This window comes from Perognathus longimembris, chromosome 20 (genome assembly GCF_023159225.1).
Source record: "Perognathus longimembris pacificus isolate PPM17 chromosome 20, ASM2315922v1, whole genome shotgun sequence".
NCBI lineage: Eukaryota > Metazoa > Chordata > Mammalia > Rodentia > Heteromyidae > Perognathus > Perognathus longimembris.
The window spans coordinates 5,374,160-5,388,321 of NC_063180.1; the positions used below are offsets into that span (position 1 = coordinate 5,374,160).

General features: G+C 40.5%; 1 protein-coding gene across 12 annotated transcripts in view; it reads left to right on the forward strand.

Annotated features, from left to right (window-relative positions):
- Window positions 1–14,162, forward strand: part of Clasp1 (cytoplasmic linker associated protein 1) — a 252,343-nt gene that overhangs the window by 25,982 nt on the left and 212,199 nt on the right. For all 12 annotated transcript variants that reach the window (XM_048368821.1, XM_048368810.1, XM_048368809.1 and 9 more), the window contains exon 2: window positions 11,734–12,210. In XM_048368821.1, coding sequence (XP_048224778.1) covers window positions 12,016–12,210 — 195 coding nt within the window. In that variant the 5' untranslated portion in view covers window positions 11,734–12,015. The remainder of the gene's footprint in view (window positions 1–11,733; window positions 12,211–14,162) is intronic.

Here is a 14,162-nt window from a genome sequence, read left to right on the forward strand (position 1 = left end):
TCCCTGGCTTCTTTTTTTTTTTTTTTTTGCTCAAGGCAAGTATTCTACCACTTGAGCCACAGTGCCACTTCCGCTTTTTCTGTTTATGTGGTGCTGAGGAATTGAACCCAGGGCTTCATGTATGCTAGGCAAGCACTCTACCATTAGGCCACATTCCCAGCCCTGCTCCTGAGCTTTTTTGCTCAAGGCTAAGGCTCTACCCCACTTTAGATTTTTTTTCCTGTGACCTTGAGAAAAGGTGATGAGGCTGACTGCAGAAAGATAGGGAATATCATTTTGAGTTGGTGAAAATGTTCTTGAATGAAATAGTTGTTCTGTAAAGGTTATATAACTTTATAACAATAATAAAACTCCTGAATGTAGTGTGAATTTAATGGTATGTTGTTATATGTATTAAAGCTGTTACTATAAATCATGTAAAAAGTCATTCCAGTTTCATGATCTGATTTTCATTAGTGTAGTAAACAGATATGGGGAAAATACTGCCTGGTATGACTATGAGGCTATAACTGAAGTTTCTGTAGACACAAAGGAGATGCTAGGAGAGTGAGTGGATGTGTAAATTCCCTTTCTAAAGCAGCCAAGGTGTTGACCATACCCTGTTAGCAAGAAGCACATCCACTCATTCTCTCAGCATCTCCTTTGTGTCTACAGAAACTTCAGTTATAGCGTCTGCCAAGGTCTCTCCTCTCCATGGAGGCCCTTCTCTGGGAAGCTGTAATCTGCATCATTATAGTCTCTAGTCTAGGGATTGCCTTGATAATGTAACAAATTGGTATGCTGATGTTGATTCTGCTTTGACTGTGTTTAAATATTTTGCCCAAGGAGAAGAGTAAGCAGCGTATAAAAAGTGTTTGTTTTCACTTGCTAGTTCCTTTTCATTAATAAAGTTGGCATGATTAAATAATTGATCTTCCATTTGAGACTTGTTAAGTACCTTTTTCTTTTTAGAGAATATGAAAAGTAGAAGAAATGATTACTAGGGGAAATATATAAAGTGTTACTAAGGGCTTTATTTATTTATTTTTTAAGTTTTATTTATTAATTGAACACAAATTTTCTGACAAGGTGTTGTGCAAAAAGGGTACAGTTACATAGTAGGGCAGTGTGTACATTTCTTGTGATATCTTACACCCTGTTTTTCTTTCCCTTCCCTAGGTCAGGTAGACATATATACAATACACAATGTATCAAGGACATATACAGTATCCACGTGGCCAAGCCCAAGAAAATTCGCCTAGGGCTTTAAATGTAATGTTGATATTAGACAATATGTCGACAGTAGTCTTATATGAACGTACATGCATAGCTTTTGGGCTATTGTATTCCACTGAGAGGTCAATTTTTGACCTTTATATGTTCAGTAGTTGTTTGGTTTTAATTACATACTGTTGGGTCGCTGCCCCAATCCTGTGGGAAATACCATTTGACAAGAAGTTTTTGGTTTCACAGACCTGGTCTCTACTGTCTCTCCGTCACCCTTTCTTTTTTTTGGGGGGGGGGGGGCAGTCCTGGGCCTTGGACTGAGGGCCTGAGCACTGTCCCTGACTTCTTCTTGCTCAAGGCTAGCACTCTGCCACTTGAGAGACAGCGCCACTTCTGGCCGTTTTCTGTATATGTGGTGCTGGGGAATCGAACCCAAGGCGTCATGTATACAAGGCAAGCACTCTTGCCACTAGGCCATATCCTCAGCCCCTCCGCCACCCTTTCTTTTTTTTTTTTTTTTTTTTTTGGCCAGTCCTGGGCCTTGGACTCAGGGCCTGAGCACTGTCCCTGGCTTCTTCCCGCTCAAGGCTAGCACTCTGCCACTTGAGCCACAGCGCCGCTTCTGGCCGTTTTCTGTATATGTGGTGCTGGGGAATCGAACCTAGGGCCTCGTGTATCCGAGGCAGGCACTCTTGCCACTAGGCTATATCCCCAGCCCCACCGCCACCCTTTCTTAACAGTCATATATCAGGGTGATCATGCCCCTTTGTTTTCTGTGTTCTAGGCTTGTCTCGCTCAACATTATTTGTTCAAGTTCTGACCATTTCCCTGCGAATAACAATATTTCACCATTCCTAATCGCTATGTAGTATTCCATTGTGTATGGGTACCATATTTTTTGGATCCATCTGTGGAGGGGCATCTGGGTTGTTTCCATATTTTGGCTATTGTGAATTGTGACTAAGGGCTTATTTTAAACTTTTATATGCTTTTTTTTTTTTAAGTTTTACACATACAGGCTATATTATCCAGTATATATAATTTAATACAGTTTGACCTATTTTGTTAAATTGTATTGCCATATTTTTCGTTTGTTTTTTTTTTTTGGCCAGTCCTGGGGCTTGGACTCAGGGCCTGAGCACTGTCCCTGGCTTCTTTTTGCTCAAGGCTAGCACTCTGCCACTTGAGCCACAGCGCCACTTCTGGCCATTTTTGTATATGTGGTGCTGGGGAATCGAACCCAGGGCCTCATGTATACAAGACAAGCACTCTTGCCACTAGGCCATACCCCCAGCCCTATTGCCATATTTTTCTTAGGCATTTTTCACATATAATTTTTTTTGAGTATTTAAAAAACAAAAAAACCCTGATAATGATGGGCATTTTGAGCCATGTATGAAAGCCAAGAAGAGAATACTGTTAAGATCCCTCCTGCTTCCATGGTTCTCAGTGAAGATCCCTCTCCATTCATCTTGGACAGAGTCTTGAGGAGTAAGACAAAAACAGAAGCAGTCCTTACCTAGTATTGTAAACTGCCATAGGAGGAAAAATAAAGGTCTTTCCTACCTTCACAATTCACACCTAGACAAAAATATATAAAATTTCTAAAAGGACTTAAACGATTTTACTAGGGTCTAGTGAAGGCAAATATTAACCATCTTGTTACAGTACCTGACACTTGTGAAGTATTCTCCCTGGATTTTCTTTTCTTTTTTTTCTTTCCTTCCTAATTTCTTACTGTTCTCCCCCTTCTTCCCCCCCATTTGTCCGGAAGGACCTCTACATTTTTTGTTCCTTTTCCTTTTTTCTTTCTTTCTTTCTTTTTTTTTTTTTGAAGTAGCTGATCTACCAACCCCTTTCCATTTTAGGATTTTAAGAATTTCTTGAATTGGACATTATTTACAAATACATAGAATGTTCCATACTCAGGAAGGGCAAATTTTCCTCCATTTCAGTGCCTGAGTTTTAAGAATTTAATACTTGTAACAATAAAAGTAGTACATATTTATTATAGATTTTTTAAAAGAAAATACTGGGGCTCGGAATATGGCCTAGTGGCAAGAGTGCTTGCCTAGTATACATGTAAACCCTGGGTTCAATTCCCCAGCACCACATATATAGAAAACAGCCAGAAGTGGTGCTGTGGCTCAAGTGGCAGAGTGCTAGCCTTGAGCTAGGGAAGCTAGGGACCGTGCTCAGTCTGGCAAAAACAAAACAAAACAAAACTGAAAATCACCAAGAGAGAACTATAATCTGAGCCAGAAATTAACTAATGTTAATGATTTCTGAGGTTGTTGTTTATATGATCTGTCTTATCCTTATATCCTTTTTTCTTTTTTGGTTGTGGGGCTTGAACTCAGGGCCTGGAGCTTTTGTTCTCTATGCTAGCACTCTACCACTTTGAGCCTCAGTTCCACATCTTCCCTCCGTTCTTTAGTGGTATTGGGTTTTGCACTGTGCTTCTCACTTACTGCTCAGGTGCAGTACAATTTGAGTCATCCCCAGCCTCCTTTTGTGCTGGTTATTTTCAAGACATGGTCTTGCTTTATGCCTGGGCCAGTCTGGACTACAGTCCTTGTATTTGCTCCCCATCATTGCTAGAATGGCGGTGTGTACCACTATACCCAGCCATTGGCTGGAATAGACTCTTGTGAACTAGTTTTTAGCCCACTTTTGCCTCAAACTGTGATGTCTTTGATCTCTGCCTCCCAAGTAGCTAGATTTAGAGGTTGCAACTACCATGTTCAGTTGTGACCTGCTTTTATCACAATATTGTGAACCTGAACCCTTTATCCATTTATGGGACATTTACATTACAGTTGTATTTTTTCATTATTACATTATAATTACTGTTGTATACACTGGAATGAATGATTAAGAGTTAGTTGACTTGTTACTGTAGTGCATATCTGTAATCCTAGCACTTGGAAAGCTGAGGCAGGAAGATCATGAGCTTGAGGTCAGCTTGAGATACATAGTGAGGCTCTGCCTTCAAACCCAAACCCAAACAGACTTTAACTGTGATTTCCCTCCACTATGAAGTATTCTGTGATTGCTTGAGTAATTCCATCTGTTAAACTATTAATTAAAACATTTTTATTCACACATGAACATGATATATATTTGTGGAGTACCATGTGATTTTTTTTTTTTTGGTGATGTTTTGATATGTTCATACATTAATGTTCAGATCAGGATTAGTTAAGTATGTTTACCTCCTCAAGTAGTAACCATTTCTTTGGGGGTAAAAACAATTTTTCAGTTTTTAATAATTATCTAGGCTGGGTCCTGAGACTCTTAACTCCAATTAACCACAAAAAGCTGGAAGTGGAGCTCTGGCTCACGTGGGTAGAGTGTTAGCCCTGAGCACAAAAACTCAGAAACAGTGCCTAGGCCCAGAGTTTAAGCCCTAGGACTAGCAATACAAAACAAGACAAAGCAAAACCAAACAAATCTCTAAAATACACAATATGTTGCATACCATATTATTGTATGCACCAAATACTACTGTATTTGTGCAGTAGACTGTGCAGTAGAACATCAGTAGTATTTCCAGCTTTTAATGCTGTTTCCCAGGTAAACAATTGTGGTACCTACCTCATCTGCTTTTACAGTTCAAAGATGACTTGGCCCTTCAAGGCTGAAGTAATGAATTTTTGGTGTTAGAAATCAACAGTTGGGGTGTTATCTTTTGTCCAGGGTTTTACTCCTTGCCTCATTGGTTATTTCCAGACTTTTTTTTTTTTGAGAGTTATTTGCAGACTTTTTGATTTTACAGAATACTACATAAGTTGAATTTTTCTCTCTCTAGTGGGTAAAAATGGTTAAAGAAACCGGAGTAGGTGCAACTAAATTGTTTAGCCTTTCTTCTTTTAGCATTACGGACCATCAGCTTTGGAATGCTATTGTGAGCGGTGGAATTAAGTACAGAGTCTTTGGATTTGCCAACATGGTAGTCAGTCATTGGTGGTCCTGACAGGAGGAGCTCTGAGCTGTGGCGTGAGCAGGGAAGCCAGATTGGTGGGTCCTGGAGAAGCTGGCCAATGTAGACAGCTGTTTAAAGAAGTTTCTCTGTAAGTGTCATTGATGAAGGGCTTGTCAGAGCTCCAGAGAGCTCTTTGAAGATGGGTTGTGACTTACACGCTGGAGAATATTTACATGCTACTGGTAGCAAGCCAGGAGAGGGGGAGAGATTGCAGATGGCTGGAAGGTTGAGGGTTGAAGGTCTGAGGGAGAAAGGAGGGTTGATGACCTGAGGTCATCAAGGACCTAGGCAAATGGAAGGAGACAGGTAAGGAACCTGGGAGGTTGGAATGAATGTATAGTGGAGGGAGGAACTTGTGGGTTGACCGGGGAAGCCAGGCTAGAAGAACTAGGGCTGTTTTTGGGGTGTGAGGCATAGGGTTCCCTCAGATTGTAGTTCATCTTCTTTCTCTGCTACCTCCAGCACCTTGGAACTGTTTGTGTTTTTCTTCCTTCTTCTAGGCAGTGGTCTCCTTAAAGGTCTTGACCAGGTCATACTTTGTGGATTTCTAGTAGTTAGCATAGTGCACTTGTCATCATAGTACTGGAGTAAATGGGTGTTGTGGAGTAACTGTGGGCCACACAATGAGAGGGGCCGTGGCAGGAAGGTAAAAGAGAAGGAAAGAATAGAAGGGACGGATAGAGGAAGAGCAGAGGCTTCTACTGGCAGAGCATGGCAGTGTGTTCTTTATTTCAGTCCTTGTAATTGTTACAGAAATTGTTACACTTTACAGAGATTCCCTTGATGGAAATGTGCTGCCTTTGACTGAATTACTTGCTAATTTTTTACTTTCAAAGTTGACTTTTTGAGTATCATATCTGTTTTCTACTTCTTTTCTATGGGGAGTTTCAAACTGTGTTTATTGATACTTTGATATAGAGTATTCTATTATAGCACATTTCTGAGCATTTGCTTATGGTTTGACCTCTCCTTCCTTCCCTTCCCTGCTTCCCTCCCTTTCTCTTTCTCTCACTGATACTAGAGCTTGAACCCAAGGCCTGAGTGCTGTCCCTTAGCATTTTTGCTCAAAGCTGTCTCTCTTGAGCTATAGCTTCACTTCTTGCTCTTTTGGTGGCTAATTGAAGATAAGAGTCTCATAGACTTTCCTGTCCAGGTGAGCTTTGAACCTCAGATATTCAGATTTCACCCTTCCAAGTAGCTAGGATTACAGGCTTGAGCCAACAGTGCTAAATGACTTCTTGTTGCTTAATTGTGTACTTCTTATGCCCTACATGCTGAAGCTACTTAACATTTCCATGTTGACCAATGTGTAAGTGCCTATGCTTTGGATTTTCAATGGGACGATATTATGGTGGAAAGAATACCAACTTTGGGACTAGACAGGATGGTGTGTATTACTCCTTGGCACTTAGTAGCTTTAAAACCTTAAGTGGTCTGATTTTTATTTTCAAACCTTTCTGAGCTTCATTTCTTCATCTTAAGGAAATGAGAATAGGGGCTGGGAATATGGCCTAGTGGCAAGAGTGCTTGCCTCCTATACATGAAGCTTTCGGTTCGGTTCGGTTCGGTTCCCCAGCACCACATATATGGAAAACAGCCAGAAGGGGTGCTGTGGCTCAGGTGGCAGAGTACTAGCCTTGAGCGGGAAGAAGCCAGAGACGGTGCTCAGGCCCTGAGTCCAAAGCCCAGGACTGGCCAAAAAAAAAAAAAAAACAAAAAACAAAGAAAATGAAATTCCTGCTAGTCTCATCAGTATCTCACTGTCGGCCTCACCACGTTTCTTCCAGAATCCCCCCAACTACTATGCTTTTTTCCCCCCTGACAATTACTAGCAATAAATTGTATACTTCCTGTCCAAAATTTAAGGCACAGTTCAGGCTAAATCTTGTTTGTATGGTGACTGGGATATGCCAGGCCTTTTTTTTTTTTTAAATGATATTTATTTATTTAGCCAGTCCTGGGGCTTGGACTCAAGGCCTGAGCACTGTCCCTGGCTTCTTTTTGCTCAAGGCTAGCACTTTACCACTTGAGCCATAGCTCCACTACCAGCCTTTTTGTGGTTAATTGGAAATGAGAGCCTCATGGACTTTACTGCCCGATCTGACTTGGAATTGTGATCTTCAGGTCTCAGCCTTATGAGTAGTTAGGATTACAGATGTGGAGATAGGGAGAAGAGAACATAGGTAATGCTTGTTACATAACTAATTTTTTTTTCCCCAATGTTACCCAAGAGATGAATGAGAATACTTGCTTTTAGCGGGAGGGACATTTGTGGGAGAAAGTGGGAGGCAGACCTTGTACTCTTGTACCTGGAAGATTTGGGACCATGATATTCTCTAAATACCTTCAAAAGCAAAGATCAAGAAAATACTCAAAACCATGGGAAAACATACAAAATAATAGTTCAATAAGAATAAGTTTAAGGACTGGGAATGTGGCTTACTTGTAGAGTGCTTGCATGAAGTCCTGAGTTCGATTCCTCAGTACCACATAAACAGAAAATGCTGGAAGTGACGCCGTGGCTCAAGTGGTAGAGTGTTAACCTTGAGCAAAAGAATCTCAGGGGGGCTGGGAATGTGGCTTAGTGGTAGAGTGCTTGCCTCAAAATGCATGAAGCCCTGGGTTCGATTCCTCAGCACCACATATATAGAAAAAGCTGGAAGTGACGTTGTGGCTCAGGAGGTAGAGTGCTAGCCTTGAGCAGAAAGAAGCCGGGGACAGTACTCAGGCCCTGAGTCCAAGCCCCAGGACTGGCAAAAACTCTTGTTAGTGTCTGAGGCTTCCAATCTTTGTTCATTTTATGGGTTTTGTACATAAAGCTTTTGTGATCTTTTGGTTTTGCTAAGCCTTTATTGTATAATTATCTTTCAGAAGCACAGTCTTATTTGCTCAGAAGCACAGTCTCTTTCTCTTTCTGGTGCCAGTACTGTGGCTTAGCCTTTTCACTCAAAGCTGGTCCTCTACCATTTGAGCTTCACTTCTAGCTTTTTGGTGGCTGTTTGGAGATAAGAGCCTTCCCTGGCTGGCTTTAAAACCTAATCCCAAAATCTCAGCCTCCTGAGTAACTAGGATTACAGGTATGAGCCACAAGTGCTTGGTTTATTTGTAAAAACTGACACAATTCCAGTTGAAGAAGAGGTTTTCTTTTTCTTCCCCCACCCCCTTTCTCTTTCTTCTATTCTCTTTCTATGCTGGGACTTGAACCCACTGCCTCCTACATATTAGGTAATCTTTTTACTACTGAACTATACGCCCATGTTGAGGGGAGATTTTCCTCCCCTTATCATAGGTGTATGAATGAGGTCTTTCTCCAGTGTTTACTTAAGGAATTGCTCTTTTGCCTGTTGCTTTCTAGCTAAGCATGAATTCTGACCTCCTTTTTTAGAGTAAGAACAGAAGTAGGCCAGATTTTTAATAAGGGTTTGAGGAGGTTGCGTCCTGATAAAACTACTTATTCTTAGTTTTCTTGAGTTTCTTCGTTTATAAATGTTATAGACCTTCTACCACAGCATCTTGGTCTTTAGGGCAACACATCAAAAGACCATGATGATGGTCCTGGTCATTCTCCTTTAGAGCTCCCTGGAAAGTGGACAATAACAGAGGTACCTTTACAGAACAACAGCCACGTCTCAGAAAGGGGGAGGAGAAGTTTACACGCTTATTTTATGGAGTTAGTTGATAAACTAGAAATAGTACATAAAAATTATCTAGCATAGAACTTGACATTTCATCTAGAGGATTTAAGAGGGCATTGTTATAATTGGATGTCTGTTGATTTTAGACCAAAAGGTCTAAAGGAGTAAAGGATGTAAAGATATTAAAATATGGCTCTCTCTATAGTGGATGAAAGTTATCAAAATAATAAACATCACCACAGTATTTAAAACATTAATGAAATGTTATTTCAAGTAATTCTGTGGTTTGGGTAATTTTCTTGGTGTGTGTGTGTGTTTGTGTGTATGTGTGCAGGAACTAAACTTTGAACTCAGGCACGTACACACACAGTTTAACTTGGCTTTTTTTTTTTTTTTTTGCTGAAGGCAGATGTTCTATTAGTGTGACTTTTTATGTTCAAGTTCTAGACCATCTTCCTTACAACATGGTAGCGCTAGGGTAACATTGTAAGAGGACCAGCCCTAGGGATTACAAGTCAGGTTTCTTCTTGCTTCCCAGGGGAACTCCAAAGACTCTTAGAAGAGACAATTTAATCTGGCTACGGAGGAGTAGCAGAGAATTTGTGGCCATTTTTTATTTACCATAAACTTAATGCCTGTTGTTTTTTTTGGGCTAATAGTGGTTCCCCCAAAGAAGAAGTTCTGTTGATTTCTTCAGTTTTCCTGTATCATTGGTACCATACAGTATAAGAAAGGAATAATAATTTCTTATTAAAAATATTTTTGTATGTATAGTGTGTGAATGTGTATGTGTGTGTGTGTGTGTAGTGTGTGTGTAGTGTGTGTGTATGAACCTGTACGTACATACATACTGGGGCTTGAACTCAGGGCCTGGGTACTGTTCTTTAGCTGTTTTGCTCAAGGCTGGTGCTCTACTATTTAATCCACATCTCTACTTCTGACCTCTTGGTGGTTAATTGGAGAAACGTGTCTCATGGATTTTTCTTGCATGGGCTGGCTTTGAACTTTGAGCCTCATATCTCAACTTTCTGAGTAGCTGAAAAGTTCTTTGTGCAGAATTTCTTTCTGGCCTATTTATTCGCAGGGTATGGAAATTACCAGAAAGCAGATCTCTCTTCAGTTTGAAGAAGGCTTGCTCTGTGAGATCACAAGTCTTGTTGAATACCTTCCTTCCCTCCCCAGACCCCCAGTATGGATATAGATCTTTCAGTAGAAGTTGGTTATTCATGTGCTGGGGCTTTGAAGAAGGGTCTTCTTATTTGTTTCCAAAACACATGATTCTAAGCCAGGTGTGGTAGTGTGTCCTTATAATCCTTGCATTTCCGAGGCTGAGGCAGGAGGACTGGGAATCAAAGCCAATGTGGCCTACATAGTAAGATCCTCTCCCCAAAACCTATAATTCTATAATTTGGAAGACTGTCATCTTTTTTATGTTGGGATTAGTGATGGGTTGGAATTAGGAAAGAAGAGAAGGACAATGTTCAGACTGGAAAAGTTACCTTACATACAATTTTATGCTTATTTGACTATAGGACAAATTTATCTGCTAGAACCTCAGAAAGTTGGGGTTTGTTAGTATCAAGAATACTTCTGTTGGGGCTGGGAATGTGGCTTAGTGGTAGAGTGCTTATCTAGCATGCATGAAGCCCTGCGTTTGATTCCTTAGTACTACCACATAAACTGAAAAAGTTGGAAGTGGTGCTGTGGCTCAAGGCTCAAGTTGTAGAATGCTAGCCTTGAGCAAGAGAAGCTCAGTGACAATGCCCAGGCCCTGACTTCAAGCCCCAGGACTGGCCAAAAAAAAAAAAAGAATACTTCTGTTTACCATCAGCTCCCTGATGTATCTTGAAGTTAAGTTTCTTTTGGGTCTTCTTTAAAATGAAAAGGATTGAGTAATTTTATTATTTTTTTAGGAGAGAAGAAATTGAAGTAAGACATACATATTTGTATTTGTTTTAGCAGCAGCAAGTTAACCAGACAGCTTGTATAATTTGTCTAGCTAAAACAGTTTGGGAGTTGGAGGTGTTAGTTCAGTGACAGAGTACTTGACTAACATACATAAGGCTCTGGGTTTGCTCCCCAATATTACAAGCCCAGTTACTTCTTGTCCTGTGCTTTGTACAAACCTGTTTTTTTTTTAATTAATTTATTAATTAAACAATTTTTTTGACAAGGTTTTGTGCAAAAAGGGTACAGTCACATAGTAGGGCAGTGTGTACATTTCTTATGATATCTTACACCCTGACAAACCTGGTTTTGAGAATTGATTTTATAACAGAACACCAGACCCAAATGTAATCATCAGCAGAGAATACTGTGTCAGTAACTGAACAGAATTCGAGCCTATTTCCTTTTTTTCCCCCTCTCTTTTTGTTGTTGTAGGAGGAAAGAAAAAAAGCAAGAATTTTGATGTAGGTGGTGCCATTGACTTTGGCTAATGTGACCCAACTGGAGCACATTTGGCCTTTGGTTTTTCTGTGATGCCTGCTCCACTTCTAGTACTTAGAATTTTCACAGACTGATAATAGGGCAATACCTTACTAAGCTTTAATACCTACAGTGATTCATAGAGTTGTGTTAGGTTTTTGATGGGAAGCAAAATGTAAGCTACAAATATGCTAGCTAAAGCAGATTGTTTTCCTGACTGGTACATTTAGTATTTGGGAAATTGTGAAAATATCAACCTACCAACTATATAGCTCGTTGGCTCTTTCCTTTGGGTTTGACATTCTTCATAAAAATAATAATTATGTATTTCTGGTAGATTTGTCAAGCGTTCATGCTTCATACAGCACGTGTGATTATCAACCATTCTGCAGTGTGCATTGCTTTGTCTTTGATTTCATGTTTAATAATATTTGAGTGTTATGCTCCCTGTGCTGATTTGTTGTTCTCCTCTCTTTTCAGAATGGACTGCTGAATTATGAAGTATTTCAGACTCCGTAGTAGAACACTCTGCCGCTCACTCCTTTATCTCCTACTAGTTATTTAAATTGGACTTTTAATATCCTGCCAGCTGCTCTTCAGACACACATGGTGCATTGTTGCCATTCCCCGGATTGCATCTTTGAAACACAGGCTCTTAGTAACCTTCAGCGAACAAAGAGGCCACCTCCTGTGTTTGGCTACTGGGAGGGAGTCATCCCGACTGCCCTCTAGCTTTTGCTGGATCTGAATTTGAATTCCACCATGGAGCCTCGCATGGAGGCCTGCCTGGCTCAGGTGTTGCAAAAGGATGTGGGGAAACGACTACAGGTTGGCCAAGAACTTATAGACTATTTCTCAGACAAACAGAAATCTGCTGACCTTGAGCATGACCAGACCATGTTAGATAAGCTTGTGGATGGACTTGCTACCTGTTGGGTTAATTCTAGCAATTATAAGGTAAGCTGTGTTTTAAGAGGTGCTCTTAAAGGTATCTGCCTTAGAAGGCCAAAATTGATCTTTTAAATACGTCCGTTGTCAGGTGACATCAGCATGATTCCAACAAGACACTCATGCAGGTTGTATCTCTGGGCACTGTCTGGAGCCAGTATTTTTTGGTGGAGATAAAAAAACAAACCCTTATTCTTTAGCTCTTTCAGAGACGGCCAAGTGAAGAGATGAGGAGAGGATTTTATTTTGGGAAGTTTACAAGCATTTGCAGCCTTGAAGTTAAAGTGTATATTGTATCTTGCAGTGAAGAGGTTTTGAGACCTTGGTGAGTGGGCCTTCATGAAGAGCAAGTCTCTTCACTGTTGTCTCAGGATTCAAACTGGCAGCAGGAAGTGGAGCATTTTACCCTGTACTCCACTGTTCTTAAGTCCACTGGATATATCTGACCAGAAATAGTATGATTGTTAAGGACCTTCTTTGACTTGTGGGTGATAGCCTAGAGGATATCTTTCAGATTTAATGATTAATGCTCTTGTGTAGGAATGAAGATTACCTCCACATCTCTTGGCCCAAATTCCATTGCTCAATTAACTATTTTATCAAAGACTGAGATTTTATGAATGAAAACTACATAGGACCTAAGGTGCTAAGCAGGTCTTGCTCTCCTCCTTTGAATGGCCTCTTTTGGATTAAGGTTGTGTAGGAAGTCTGGGTGAGTGCTGATGGGCATTACAGGAAATGTTAAAGGGGTCTTCATAGAAATGGAACCGAACCTTTCGTGCTTTTCTTTGTCTATTTAGTTTTCTGAGATAGTTTAGATTTAGAAAATGATTCTTTCAGAATTCCTTCTTTGGTATTAGTATAGTGTACTTACGGTGTACTACAATACTCTAAGTAGTTGTAAAAGGATTTCAGTTCAACAAATAAGTGGGTGTGCATGTGCATGCGTGTATGCGCGCATGTGCACAGGTCCTGGGGCTTGAACTCAGGGCCTAGGCACTGTCCCTGAGCTTTTTTGCTCAAGGCTGGCACTCTTGTCAGTTGAGCCACAGCTCTAGTTCCAGCTTTTTGGTGGTTCGATTGGAAATATGAGTTTTATGGTTGGCTTTGAACCATGATTCTCATTTCTAAGCCTCTGGAGTAGCTAGGATTTCAGGCATGAGCCACCAGTGTCCAGCTAACAAACCAGGTTTTTAAGTACAAATGTATCTTTATCAGTGTTACCCCTTCCATTGTTCTCTCCCATCTTTCTCATCAGTGTTCATTAAAGCTCAGTCCAATCAAGGAGCAGTAAGGCTTTATATAATTAGGACTCTAATATTTCACTTACAACTGGGTATAAAGTCTGTTCTCCCTGTATTTGAAGCTGAGCTGAGAGTCTCTTTTACTCATGTATTTATTCCTTTGGCAGAAGTTAAATACTTCTAATGTGTATTGTACTGGTGCTGGATGGTGAAAAGGTTAGAGATGAGAGGTCATAGAGAGTCCAGATATGGTTTTGAAGGATGTGAAATCACCTTGTTTATGTTTGAATTGTGACTTCATTCCTTTTTCTGTGTTCATATTAAGCTGTTTTTGTCTGGGAATAAAAAAACAGACTCAATTGGCCCAGACTTCCTATGAAAAGTGTGTTATCTCAGGTAAGCCCAGTAGTATAGTAGTTGAGGCAATTTCTAGTGAAGAAGAGTAGGAGAAAAGTGTTTCTCTCTCTGATGGGGAGGAAACCTTTCTCAGAAGATCCTGGTTTACCTTTATTGTGTTACCATGGCCAAATAGCTTCAGCCTCTCCTCTCTACCCAACATCACTGGAAGAAATGTATGATTGCTTTCAACTGTCTGGCTTACCAGTTTGAGAAAGGACCATCCTCCCTCAGTAAATAAAGCATGTGGTCATAGGAAAGGAGGGAGAAGATTCTTGGACAGTTATCAAACTCCTGTAGAGCAGGTACAGGGTGTGCAGT